The sequence below is a fragment of the Ctenopharyngodon idella genome, chromosome 18 (assembly GCF_019924925.1).
Source record: "Ctenopharyngodon idella isolate HZGC_01 chromosome 18, HZGC01, whole genome shotgun sequence".
NCBI lineage: Eukaryota > Metazoa > Chordata > Actinopteri > Cypriniformes > Xenocyprididae > Ctenopharyngodon > Ctenopharyngodon idella.
This window is the reverse complement of record NC_067237.1, coordinates 25823675-25837128: the sequence shown is the minus strand read 5'-3', so window position 1 is coordinate 25837128 and position 13454 is coordinate 25823675. Positions and strand designations below refer to the sequence as shown.

Sequence of the window (13454 nt, the reverse complement as noted above, 5' to 3'; positions counted from 1 at the left end):
TATAAATATATCAAAACAGTTGTTCCCTTGCCTATAAAACATGTAAACATTAAAGCGTCTTTGGTGTTTCCATGGTTTCTACAAAATAAAACCAGAAACTGAGGGTAACGCAGGTATGACACAATTGACAGGCGACTCCTCACAAGTCCCGGAGCCTTGGTTAAAATTGCAATTTTCTCACGATTTACAAATAGTTGCAAACATTTGGGATATTGTAAGTACTCAAGTGAACAAAATATATAACACTGGCCTACTGGTTTTTGGATATTTTACTGCAAAATTCTTACATATTGCACCTGTAACTGAAAATAAATTTTTACATTTGTTTTTTTTTTTTTTTTTTTTTTTCTTTGTTACTGTGGCCAAGCCATAAATCATAGATGTATGGAGCCTAAACTACAAAGTATAAGCAATAAACTGCTCAAACATCTGGATTCAGTCTGATTATAACGATTAGAAAGTGCTTTTATGTTTGTTCAGGAACCCGTTGTTCAAACCCGTTAGACCTTCGTTCATCTTCGGAACACAAATTAATATATTTTTGATGAAAATGTTTTTTTTTTTTTTTTTTTATTCTTAATAGAAAGCAATGAAATTACCACATTCAAGGTCCAGAAAAGTAGTAAAGATATTGTTAAAATAGTCAACGTGACTACAGTAGTTCAACCTAAATGTTATGAAGCGATGTGAATAATTTTTGTGTGCAAAAACAAAACAAAAATAACGACTTTATTCAAGAAATTCGTCATTCTCCTACGCTTTTTTTTTCATTGCAGCGCTTCCAGGTTCTAAGTCAGAACGCCGACTCCGTATTCCCTGACGCCTATTCACGTGAGCAGCACAATGCATGCGTGTGATGATGACGCAGGAGCCGGCGTTCGGATGTAAACATGGAAGCGCTGAGCTGCGATCACTGTGTCAACTGTGTACGAGTCTTACAGGGTAGAGAAGTATTCTCGTCGCTTCATACCATTAAGGTTGAACCACTGTAGTCATGTTGACTATTTTAACAATGTCTTTAATACCTTTCTGGACCTTGAATGACAGTAATTACGTTGCTTTCTGTGGGGGGATAAAAAAAAAAAAACCTTGGATTTCTTCAAAAGTAAATTTGTGTTCCGAAGAAGAACAAAGGTCTTACGGGTTTGGAACGACATGAGGGTGAGTAGTTAATGACAGAAATTTTTGGTTGGACTAACCCTTTATTCATGCCAAGTGTTCAAAATTATTTGAACTAGTAATCTGATGTAGCTCTGGAAAAAATTAAGAGAATCACCATATTTATGCATTTAGTTATTGTCTGGCAAAATGACCTGTTGCTCTGTGTTTGTCATGGTCATAAATTGTTAAAACAAAACCTTATTATAAACATGGAAGACACTGCATTTATCGTGTCACGTCTGCTCAGGGCATGGTTTGATGGACATGTTCTAGTTTGTTGCACCACTAGCAGTGTAAATGGGATTCTCATCATTAGTTACTAAATTGTGTTTTTGCGCTAATGAGACTGTTGAATGTTTGTTTGAGTAGTGTAACTATCTGAGTATCTCTAGAGAGAGTGCTGCAGTCTGTGCATGTGATGTGTGTGTAATGCTGAGGTGTCGGATCGCCGCTGAGAGGAAATCTGTTTTCTGTATCCGCTACAAGCTCTAATTAAATCAGCTCAGTGTGTGGCAGGGTCTCGCCCATCAGGTGCCATGTGCTGTGTGTGTAAGTGGTCGGCATGTTGGCTTGTAATTTACAAATTTTCACTGAGATGCTTGTTTAAGGTCCTAGAATTAACCATTTCTATTAATTTTAACCATTTTCTGCTCTGTATTTCTTTCAAATTACAGGCATTACAATCATTATTAGAATGAATTAGAATGAAAATATTAATTATAACAAACCTCAAAAAATGCATTTTAAAAATGTGCAGGTGATTATTTCACCCCAAAGTTAAAAGAAACAATATACTGTATATATTTTTAATAAAGTGAATGAAGCCTCATTTTGTAACATTTAAGAAATAAATTATAGTGTTTCATTATTTTTATTACTTTTTTTTTTTTTTACTCTAATATGAAAAAAATCTCATTCTTATTTTAATGGGGAAAAAATATTATTTAAATGGAAGTATTAATACCTTATCTATGTACTGCCTTATGTTAAATTTTAATTTTAAAATCATTGTATTCAAATCAGGGTCATTATCATTGACTAAAACTAAAAAAAAAAAAACAATTCTGTTAGTTGAAATAAATTTGAAATAAAAATAAAAAAATATTTATTTAAAAACTAATAAAAATAAATGAAAAGTAGAAATGTTAGAAATGTAAACTCAAATAAGTTTAAAACACTAAAGAAAAATAAACTGGAAATGAATAATACTAAAACTAACTAAAACTAAAATAGAAATAAAATAATATATACCTAAATAGCAATATTTAATAAAAAATAAATAAATAAAATTATAATTTATATTTATAATAAAACTAAAATAACACTGATTTGAATAGGATTATTCTCATTACAATAATAAAAATAACCACTTTACTTATACAGAATAATTTGGAAGGGGTGAAATATATATATTTTTTTAGTATTCTTAATAGTAATGATCTTTTATAGTAAGTAATTGTTTTAAATAGTTATTTTGTTCAAATGGATGTGACATGATTTCTCTGAACAGCTGCCAGTTTCCAGAATTAAATGTATCTGTCACTCAGCAAATCTTCTCTCTCTCTCTCTCTCTCTCTCTCTCTCTCTCATTCTGTATGTGTGTGTTAATGTGTCATTCTTACTACAGTGAAGGATAATGTGGCGGAGAAGTTGCTCTCTTACAACAGGGCAAACCGTGCGGTTGCAATTCTATGTAACCATCAGCGGGCGCCGCCAAAGACCTTCGAACAATCCATGGCTAACCTGCAAGCAAAGGTACTGGAGATATGAGACTGAATAGTAAGAAAAAAAAAAAGAAAGAAACATTTGAATAACATGAAAGAAATGTTTAAATATGATACTGTTTTATTAGGTTTGGCTTTTCTCTCTTCTCTTGCTTCTTTAAGATTGACAGCAGGAAGGAGCAGCTGGACTTGGCTAAGAAAGAGCTAAAGCAGGCCAAGAAAGAAGCCAAAGGGAGCTCAGACAACAAGCTGCTCATGTCAGTATCTCATTCCAGGCCTCTGAAAAGGGACTTTCGTTTGCTCTTGCAGCCTTTGGAATCCTTTATAAATTATATGAATATGATGCACACACATGTAAAAAGCATACTATGTTTGTGTTCAGTGTGGTGGAGAAGAAGAAGAAAGCTGTGCAGAGGTGTGAGGAACAGTTGCTGAAGATGGAGGTTCAGGCTACAGACAGAGAAGAGAACAAACAGATCGCCCTGGGCACCTCCAAACTCAACTACCTGGATCCACGCATCACCGTGGCCTGGTGATGATGTCTCACTCAAATACACAAACTTGCTACACAGATATTCTCGTTATATTTCATATTAGAATTATTTCAGTGTTTTTTAACTTTATTTTCTGCTTCTAGGTGTAAGAACATGGAGGTGCCGCTGGATAAAATTTACAACAAAAGCCTAAGGGATAAGTTTGCCTGGGCTGTCGACATGACTGAACATGACTTTGTGTTCTGAGTGTGATTTGTTCGTTTTCCAATTCAACACAGTGTTTTATACAAAACATACATCTTAATCGAAACTGTTAACTGAATTGTACAGCCATGTTCTTTGGTGGTATTGTTGGCACTTTTTTATTGTTCTTTTTTTTTTTATATTGTTTAATCAAATTCAGTTCTAAATTATTTTAAGAAAGTTCAATAAATGTTTATGCCTTGTAGGGAAACCTTTTAAGTCCTTTTTATCTAAATGACCACAAAAGCTTGACACATTTCACTTCAAAATCAGAGGAAAAAATACAATTAAGATTATTTTATGACCATAATGATTTTTTTTTTTTTCTTTGGCATTGTGACATTGTCATCACAATTCTCAATAATGTGATGTAAAAAAATAATATAAAAATAATACAGTAATGAGAGTCCTCTGGTCCAGAATCAATTTTATTAGATTTTCTTATATTATTATTAATTAAAACAAATTATTGCGCTTAGTTTTTTTTTTTTTTTTAGTTAAAATATATATTTTTTTTATCTAAAGGCAAAATGCTGACATATTATTGACAGATTTTTTTTGAGACTGACGTGTTTAGATCCAGTGTAATTTACCAATATACACCACTTTTTTTCTGATTTAAAATGAGACATTTCATGGGGAAAATTGTCAAATTTTAGCTGAAGCAAATGATGTTCCGCATCATGCAGTAGACCTTTGACCTCTCTGTAGACCTTTGATAATGGTATGTGACTTCATAATTTTTAAGGTGTTAAGGCATTAATCATCGACTTACCCAGCTTACATATTGACCAATTGCAACGGTCATTTACATTTCCAAGAATTCACCCTGTTAGTTTTAGCTCGAGTGTATTTGAGGCAAGATATTTTGCATATGAAGAGCTCAGATGCAAGCCGCCAAACGCCACCTCCGTCAAAAAAATATATAATATTGAGCGAATGCTCTCCGCACATAGTATTCGTTCATCAAATACTTTAGCTTCAAATCCGCTAAATCCCCGCGTCAACCCATTCAGAAATACCGGTTCGTTCGGCAGAAACCGCTAAACGCCACTTCTTTTTGTCAGCAAAAGCTAACAGAAGAACCAATCGGAAGACGTTAATCGAATCATATGATTTCAAAATGAATGACGGTGAGCCGGCTTTCAATTGACTAGCTGCAAGTTGTTTTTTTGTTATCATGTTTTGTCCATAGTTACAGTGGCAATGACAGGATTTAGCAAGTAAAGCAACAAATAAACTTAGCAAGTAAACACAACATTGTTCCTTTTGCTGCTGTAAAACTGACAAAAACGGACGTTTTACTGTCTTGTTGTCCAGAGGTATACTTTTTGCAAAAAAAAAAAAAAAAAGCAAACATGGACTTGCAGCAGCAAAAGACAGACGAATTTGTTAAATAACAATGAACTGTGACATTTTTGAAAATAAGGCATTTCAATAACTGACTAACAACAGTTTCATTGTCATTAAAGACAATGAAAAAAAAAATGCTCATTTAAAAGAAAACATGTCAGACAGACCAGGTTTTTGTATCTGAGCTCATATGTCTCTTTGACATATTTAGTTTACTTGCCCCTTCCATAAATAGAGGTAAAATATTGAATGGTTTAAGAAAGCTACCAATATAGAGAGATGAGGACACAGGTTTTAAGAAACAACTTTAATTCAACAACAGGAATGGTGTTAGGTTGGCACTTAGGCTAGTGCTGTTATTACAGTAACGCGGGGTTCGATTCTACAGTTGGATGTCATGTTTAAAAAGTTCTTTGCAGTCCATTACAGCAAAAAGGAAAAAAAAGGGTAGCATACAGTCACAGCATCAAGATTGACTTTAATTCCTGCTAAATATTAAAAAAAAAGCATCACATCAAATTGAAACATGTTAGTCACCATAGAGAAAATTTTGCTGCTCCTGAATGGTTTATATAGTGTCTTCTACTCAGCATCCTGTGAAAGATAAGTACATTTTACTACAGTATGCCAGAATTAAATGCCATTTAGAATCAAACATTAACAAACAAAACTAAAGTACTAAAGCAATGGAAATAAAACTACCTCTACTAGGAGGCCTCTCCTCCCTCTTTGACCTTGTTCTCCCCTTCAATCTCTTCCACTCCAGCCTGAGTCATCAGATCTGCTATGTTCTTCTCTAGATCATCGATGCGGGTGCTCATTTCATCAAGTGAATCTTGTTAAGGAAGATGGGAACTAGTACAGGTAATAATCCACATATTAAGTGAGTGTGAGGCTAAAGCAATCTTTGCTTATGATTTTGATTTGTAATCAAAAGTTGTGTGTATTCTAAACTTGCAGTCCATTAGTACTGAATTAAAACAGTAATGCATTTGTAGTTTTGTGAACCTGATCACAGGGTGGCGATAGGATTTTGATGATCGTGGTTGTTGTAAATGTGGTAAATTTTGGTTCTGTGAAAACGTGGAGCTTTCGGCATAGATTAGCATGAGATGCCAGTCCTGTTCAATAACGGTGGTTGTGGCATTTTAGTGGTTAAATCTGATTAATCTCTCCATAACTGAATGTTTGACCCACCTCTCGCATTTGAACCCCTGAGCTATAGATACTGAACCCTTAATTAAACTGAATAACAGTAAACTGATGCTGGTACATAGACTTGTGCCAGAATAAATCTCATGATATAGACCTTATACAGAGCAGCGCCATGACCGTTATGAAAGCTAGGCTGTGAGGGATAGACTTTTCAATGGCATCTGCTCTAAAAAGCTGTATAAAGCCCCTAGATTAGTTATAATTTTCCACAACACATGTTGTCTGGGTTTTTTGTCTACTAATTTTTTTGGAAAGATGTTTTGCAGTGTTTTGTAAGCAGAACAATTCAAAAACGCAATAAATAGCAGTACAACCAACTAAAGAGTCTATCACTCACAGCCTCGCTTTCATTCCTGTTAAAAATCAAAGATGGCGCTGCAGTGAATAAGGTCTATTGCTGTCGATACAAATTGAAAGACTCTCTTTTATGGAAGACCATTTCCACCACATAAGGGGGAAAAACATAATGCTTTGGTAAATCTTCATTATGACATTAAAAGTCAGAATTATGACATAGTAGTTGATATTTATGAGATGAAAAGTCGAAATGATGAAACTACGTTAGAGTACAAATTCGAAGCATGACATACAAAGTCCATTTTAATCATGGCTCTGTCACCATTTCCATTTATTATGTCAATTTAAACCATCTCAATTATGATTTAGTGCGTCAATTTCGACTTTATATCTCAAATATCACTTAGTGTGACATTTCGACTGTCATCATTTTTTTTACGTCATTGTGATTTACAAAAGCGTGCTTTTTTTCCTTCGGTGTAGGAAATGGGCTTCCATACTCTATAGATAAAGCATCTGCTAAATATGAAGCAATCTCATTTAAACACCTTGTATATCTGAGAATACCGGTGCCTCCTTGAAAAACTCTATAACGTTAGCTATAACAGAAACCAGAAAGGATATTTCTCCCGATGATCTGGTCTGACATTGTCTGGAATTTATCCTGCATCTGCTGCAGCAATGTCTGCACCTGTTAGGGAAAAAACATGCAATTAATCTAACATGTATAAATACATAAAGATATGTAAATATGCTGAAATAAAACATTGTAACATAAAACTGCTTGTTTAAATCACAACAATAATATTTTCAAAAAAATCTCATTTAAAACCGTAAACGATGCTTATATCGCATCAAAATAATCCAAGTAGAACAGATAAACAGGGCCTAGCATTAGCCTAGCTTAGCAAACCACAAAAAATGTCGTTTATTTTCAAACCTACCACTGCTGTGAGATCCTGCACCGATTTCGGGTCTGTCTCTGCCATATTTAGTTAAATAACTAGATGCGTACAACTGCAAAAGATGTTAATTCTTCTTAAAATTGTGTATCCTCCCAGCTCTTTGCTTTCTAAAAAATCAGCTGTTGGCTAAACACAGAGTCCTGACAAATATCGCGAGATTTTAGAGACCTCTCAGTGAGAGATTCCCACAGCTGCAGGCACGCAAAAGTACTTCTGGCGTGATCAGACGCTCAGCAGCAGAGCAGTGCTGCTCATCCAAAAGATGCAGTCATTTCATCTATTAAAACCAGCAGGATAGGCCAGAATTTATTTCATTGATTCGGCTGATTTTGTGGCTTAATGGCAAAAAAAATGGTTGTTTTGTTTATTTATTTATTTTTACACCATTGTAGGTGTAGGATAGTAGAGGCAGAGATTACCAAAGAAAGTCTTTATTTTATAGAGAGATTTTGGCATTTTAGGCAGTATTAAAGTCACAATTAAGAAGGCTCAAATGTTGTCAAAACAATTTGAGATTGGACGATGTTATTTATAAGGAAAAAAAGGTTGTTTATTTTTCATATTTCAGTTTATACAGGATATAAGAAAGGTTCGTTTTGTTGTTGTTGTTTTGACGTTCCAGTACTTTACCGTCAAAACAAGTAGGGAGTAGTAGCGCTATTCAAACAAAATATTTGGTTTGATGCGATCTTGTGGTGTTCCCTGTGGTTTGTTTTGTTTTTTCCTCTTCCTCTGTAACATTAGACTGATGAAAGCTGCGCGCGGTCAAGCCCACATCTCCAAACTGCATCAGCCTGATTTAGACTAGATGATGGCTAGATGAGACAGCATATGACTGCTCATGAGTGTGTGCTGCTGGTATTATAGGCTAGTTGTCAAACAAGTCTTCGCCCGAAATAAGGTATGCTTGAACTTGCTACGGTTTTTATCATTATTTGCAGCAATGCAACTTCTTTCTGTTATAGCAAGCTGTTTCTTTACAGTAAAGTGAAACTGAATATGCAAAAAGAGTGAGTAGCTTAAAGCGAAAAGCACCATGGTTTTCGCGTTGCATGCCTGAAATTGCCGATCTGAGAGTTCTTAAAAGGCGATACTGCATTAATGTTCACTCTGATTCATCAAGTTCACTTTATTGAACAAGACAAAACATGCAGATAAGTTTTACACGCAGCGTATCCCGGAGTGGTTTGTTCATATCCTCCTTGTAGTGATTATGTCCTGTTCTTTTGAGTCGGATCTTTTGAACCGTTTAAACCGGTATTGTGAAAAGAAAGATGTCGTTCACGAATCGAATTGAATCACTAAAAGCGGTTCTCGAATTAACCGAGTGGATCTTTCGTAATGTCCTAATTAAAAATGATATAGCTAGGGTATCTCATTCGGATAGCCTGTCCTATTCGTAATGAGTCGAGAACGTTTGACTGATACGGCGAAAAGTTACTTTAATTTCCAGAAAAAAAGTAAAATAAAAGTAAATAAAAGTGATTCGTTTACGACTCGATTGTATGGCAAGTTTATTAGTATGCATGTGGAGCATATTGTTTTAAATAACATTTAAATAACTGAGGATGAATTAATTTTAATAGGCCTATTGTAAATTCAAATCAGCCTATAGCCTATTTAGGCTCTAACTTATATTTTTATGAGTTGAATCATAGCTGTGATGAAGTGGACTGGGACACATAACATACAATTAAACTCTCTTACTACTAAGACTTAGTAAAATTATAATAAACAGCAACGACGTAAAAGAACCACTGAATCGATTGACAAACTGTTCAAAAGAATCGACTCGCGGAAATGATTCAGACTTCCCATCACCTATTCACACTGGTGTTTACTGCGCTTAAACGGCTATAGGAGGTCGACGGAATTGAATTGAGGTCTCGAGACGTTTAAGGTTGAACTACTTGCAACATGAAGTTTTGGCGCTACTGTCAAAAAGCGCATGTCTATACAGAAAAAAGAAAAACTTTTAAAAGCTGCTCAGTGGTGGAACGCAAAAACGTGTTCTGTGTGAACCGACTCTTCATGTTGGAACCCACATGAGAAATTTTCCTGCTGTCCCAACGTGCTATCCGGTTTCTGAATATCATAACACAGACGTGCACATGGCATGAAGTGCCTCAAGCATACCAGACGTGTCTGATGGCCATGTTTGCCATTCCAGATAATGATAGTCTCTTTTTTTGTCCAGGAAAACTAAATATATTTAGTGTAGGTGTGGATGTGAACATCTGTTCATGTAAGCTAGGAGACACAAGAGAGAGGTGGAGACATGTCAGACTCAGAAGAGCCCAACCCCCCCATGGAATGCAGAAGTTATGCAACACCTCTATGTACAGTAGCACTTCTCATAAAGTATACTTCACTGCTAGACCTCCACTATAGAGGACAAAAGCAATGCTTAAGGTCTTGGTCCAGTTGCCTTCAGATGGATTATACATTCTTTACTAATCTGACTAGGCTACTTAAACCCATATAATCCTCTTTAAAATGTTGCAGGACCCTTCGGCTTGATTTTGTTCTTGAGTTTTTTTGTTTGTTTGTTTGATCATATACATGCGTTTTATACTTTTCAACCATCAACACTTGTCAGCTAGGTAGGCCAATAGTTTTCTTACTGGCTAATAACAAAGATAAAGTTATGATGAAACAGACTGATAGTCTTGGTAACATCAGTAAAATCAGTAATGTTTTGATATGTATACCATTATTTTCTATAGAAATCTGAATTACAGTCGAAAAATATAAGTATAATCCAATACGATATAAACTGGGGGAAATTAATAGGGGTCATGTGCTCAAGAACGCAATATTGGTTTAAAAATTAGTTTCTTCCAGGCTTTGTGTAAGCATAGATTACACATTCTATCGTCTCAAACCTTTTCCTACACCCTCAGAAAACATGTCTGTCCAAGACTTTTGCTGAATTGAGGAAATGATGCTGCAACGTAAGCTCATAACTGTTTTGAAATTTCCTCAGCAGTGTATTCTAGATCTTGTGACTCAGCCCATCATTTGAGGAGATGTTTGTCTGGTCAGAGACAAAGAGAAGCCTTATCTTTTAGTGCACAGTTCTCCTGTGAGCAGAGCACAAACGTCCTGTTTGGCTGAGATACTGTCAGATTGGGTGGCAGCATGTAGACGACTGTTACTGTTTCACTACTATGTAATTGGTCCCTCATAGGATTTCATGTATAGAAAGGCGCACATGAATCATTTACAATGTGTTTATATTGTAGGTGTTATTGTTCCTGTGAGAGCTTTAAGGTTACTGAAGGTGGCACTGTTGCTTTTATTGGTGCTGTTACAGCTATATATGCCTCTTTTGCATTGCACTTTATTATGTGATAAAATGTAAAATTGTCTCTTCTTGCAGGGGATATGAGTATAAAGAGAGTGTTTTGTTAAGGACTAAGCGATGGAGCAAGGGTCAGAAGAGAACATGGAGAGCTCGTGGACTCTGCTGTCCTGGCTGGCTTCTGGTGTGATGGTGTTTGGGGGTGCGGTGCCCTACATCCCCCAGTACCAGGAGATCCAGAGGACCAATAATGCTGAGGGATTCTCCACAAGAGTCTGTCTGGTGCTGCTCATTGCTAATATACTTCGCATTTTCTTCTGGTGAGTGGAGGAGAGTTAATGTTACTGCATGCAACAGTTGATTGATGACTCAGAGGCAAATGTGGAAATCAAAGTGAAATAAACAGGAACAAATCTAACTAATAAAGGTTGAATTTTTTAGTAGGCCTGTTCTTTTATTTATTAGTCCCTTTTTGTGTGGAGAATAGCCTTTCTTGTCAGTATATTTTTTTTATTGTGCTGTTTTATGCATATTTTAGGTTTTAAGCTCATTTTTTATTTGTAAAAATATTTAAAAATAAAACATTAAAAAGTCAACACTCAGCATGAAATGGAAATTCACCCTATCTACGTATGTGTGCCGAACTTCTCCAGTCTTTTAGTCCACTTAAATCTGCCATTTTTACAATCAACTGCAAGCTCAAATTCAGATCTGCCTCCATCCAATCAACAACTGGTGGATAGAACTTTGAGCCACCCTACTTTTTATCTTTTTGATAATCCATTTCATTCTAATGTACGTCAAAAATGCGGAAGAAAACATCTGTATCTGCTTTCAAAATGGCTTTGATTATGTATCTGAACCAGCCCAATGTAACAACAATGACTTAAAGCTGCAATATGTAAGATTTTTGCAGTAAAATATCCAAAAACCACTAGGCCAGTGTTATATATTTTGTTCAGTTGAGTACTTAAAATATCCCAAATGTTTTTCAACTATTTGTAAATCGTGAGAAAATTGTTATTTTAACCAAGGATCCGGGACGTGTGAGGAGTCTCCTGTCAATGGCGTCATATTGGCGTTAACCTCGGTTTCCGGTTTTATTTTGTAGAAACCATGGAAACACCAAAGACGCTTTAATATATTACATGTTTTAATAGACAAGGGAACATCTGTTTTGATACATTTATAAACAGGAAACTAATCATTGTTATATAGCTAGCTCAACACATTTAGTCTTATTGTTTAAATCTAATTTTCTTGTTTTTTTTTTTTGTTTTTTTTTGCGAGTATCATACTTTTACCATGCCTTAGAGAAAAACAAGTAGCTAACATAGCATAATCAGATGCAGCTTTATTTTTAGTAACAGTAATACAAAATTTTCTCCATCATACAATATGTTTTAAAATTAATTGCATGCCATTTTATCAACGCAAGCCATCCAGCATTTAATATGATGTTCTAAAATCGATATAGCTTACTGCAGTGTGCAACAAGTGACTCATAGCAGGCGCCGAGCGAATGCACAGAATGATATAACGTCATTTTTAACACAGTCAAATGTATCTAATATGATAAACAGCTCTGCGTTACCTCATGACCGGAAAAGCGGAAGCGGCGCCGGCGACTGTTGCATAATAAAAGTTCTGCTGCTCGCGAGGGGTGTTGCGTTCGTCTCTCATTATCAATCGCTCCAGTGGCCTTGTTCAGCTCCCGCAGCACTCAGTCCTGCTCTGCTTCATACTACAATAACGTTAATAATCACATCCATGAACATGATTTCTGCCCGAGTCCTATCCCGATTCTTTTCCACCGGCTGTGAGGTGAAGACCACATGTCCCAAGATTCCTCGCTCAAACTGGGACAGAAGGGATTTGTTTTGAATAGGCGACCTCTAGCGGACGAAAAACTACATATTGCACCTTTAACCAGTGGTGTGTATTTGGGGTGGGGTTTTCAGTTTGTTTGACCAATGGAAGGTGGGAGGACTGTCTTGGAAATCTGTTTGAAAACAGTTGTTATTTTTGCAGTTATGTTTGGTTTCTCTATAGGCACAACTTTTATACACTTCACTTGTAAATTAAGCATTTATTACTTTGTTTTGCAGGATAGGCAAACAGTTTGAACTGCCTTTGCTCCTGCAGAGTGTGGTGATGATTCTTACCATGTTGGTTATGCTACATTTGTGCTGTTCCATCCAGAGCAGCAACCGTGTCAGTACCAAACAGCATCACATCACAGGTAATCACATTAAACAACACCCCATATCTAGAAGTAGTTTGAAACATTTTTAAAAGGTTTTCTTGAAAGCTGGGCTTCCGCTTGGTTATCTCAATGCCATACCATTCATACATTTTTAAGTGTGGTTAAAGTGTCCAATATTTTGGGGATCATATTAAGACATAAATCTTTGAAAAGAATAGTGATAATCTTTCGGATGAAAATAGATATTTGTAAAATGCCAGTTATATTGATTGCTACAAGGCCTTGCAGTATTCAAGTAATGTATTTACACCTGAGGTGATGTGAATGGTATATAGACTTCAGTATGCAAGAACATTACCAAACAGATATCAGATCTTTCTCTACTGTCATGTAGATGGGATTAAAAGAACATGAATGTTACTCATTGCCTGGAGCGCCTGTCTAGTCACACATTAATTTATAATGAAGATGTTAAGCGTCTGAGAATATTGG

The 13454-nt window shown here is 35.6% G+C and overlaps 3 protein-coding genes across 8 annotated transcripts in view; 2 read left to right on the top strand and 1 right to left on the bottom strand.

The window, feature by feature from the left end:
* The window catches only part of zgc:173742 (DNA topoisomerase I, mitochondrial), a 35645-nt gene extending 31818 nt beyond the window's left edge, over nucleotides 1-3827 (top strand). For both annotated transcript variants that reach the window (XM_051869538.1, XM_051869539.1), the window contains exons 17-20: nucleotides 2789-2916; nucleotides 3048-3142; nucleotides 3268-3417; nucleotides 3523-3827. In XM_051869538.1, the coding sequence (XP_051725498.1) occupies nucleotides 2789-2916; nucleotides 3048-3142; nucleotides 3268-3417; nucleotides 3523-3625 (476 nt within the window). In that variant the 3' untranslated portion in view covers nucleotides 3626-3827. The remainder of the gene's footprint in view (nucleotides 1-2788; nucleotides 2917-3047; nucleotides 3143-3267; nucleotides 3418-3522) is intronic.
* A 1440-nt stretch (nucleotides 3828-5267) lies between these two features.
* Nucleotides 5268-7632, bottom strand: hsbp1b (heat shock factor binding protein 1b). The gene is made up of 4 exons (XM_051869551.1): nucleotides 7432-7632; nucleotides 7112-7178; nucleotides 5678-5804; nucleotides 5268-5569 (listed from the first exon to the last, which is right to left on the bottom strand). The coding sequence occupies exons 1-3, from the start codon at nucleotides 7474-7476 to the stop codon at nucleotides 5683-5685; spliced, it is 234 nt and encodes a 77-aa protein (XP_051725511.1). The 5' UTR covers nucleotides 7477-7632; the 3' UTR covers nucleotides 5268-5569; nucleotides 5678-5682.
* si:dkey-246g23.2 (solute carrier family 66 member 2) overlaps nucleotides 5721-13454 on the top strand; it is a 69930-nt gene continuing 62196 nt past the window's right edge. The window contains exons 1-3 of one of the 5 annotated variants that reach the window (XM_051869549.1): nucleotides 5721-5839; nucleotides 10835-11076; nucleotides 12865-12998. In XM_051869549.1, the coding sequence (XP_051725509.1) occupies nucleotides 10877-11076; nucleotides 12865-12998 (334 nt within the window). In that variant the 5' untranslated portion in view covers nucleotides 5721-5839; nucleotides 10835-10876. Of the gene's footprint in view, nucleotides 5840-7767; nucleotides 8354-9813; nucleotides 10056-10452; nucleotides 10625-10834; nucleotides 11077-12864; nucleotides 12999-13454 lie in introns of those variants that run through there. The other 4 variants (XM_051869550.1, XM_051869546.1, XM_051869547.1 and 1 more) reach the window with 4 other exon arrangements.

Coding starts and splice junctions, on each gene's coding strand:
- hsbp1b (XM_051869551.1), bottom strand. CDS start 7,476: ATGGCAGAGACAGACCCGAAATCGGTGCAGGATCTCACAGCAGTG. Junction 7,179..7,431: donor TGCAGGATCTCACAGCAGTG/GTAGGTTTGAAA, acceptor TTTCCCTAACAG/GTGCAGACATTGCTGCAGCA. Junction 5,805..7,111: donor AGACCAGATCATCGGGAGAA/ATATCCTTTCTG, acceptor AACAAGATTCAC/TTGATGAAATGAGCACCCGC.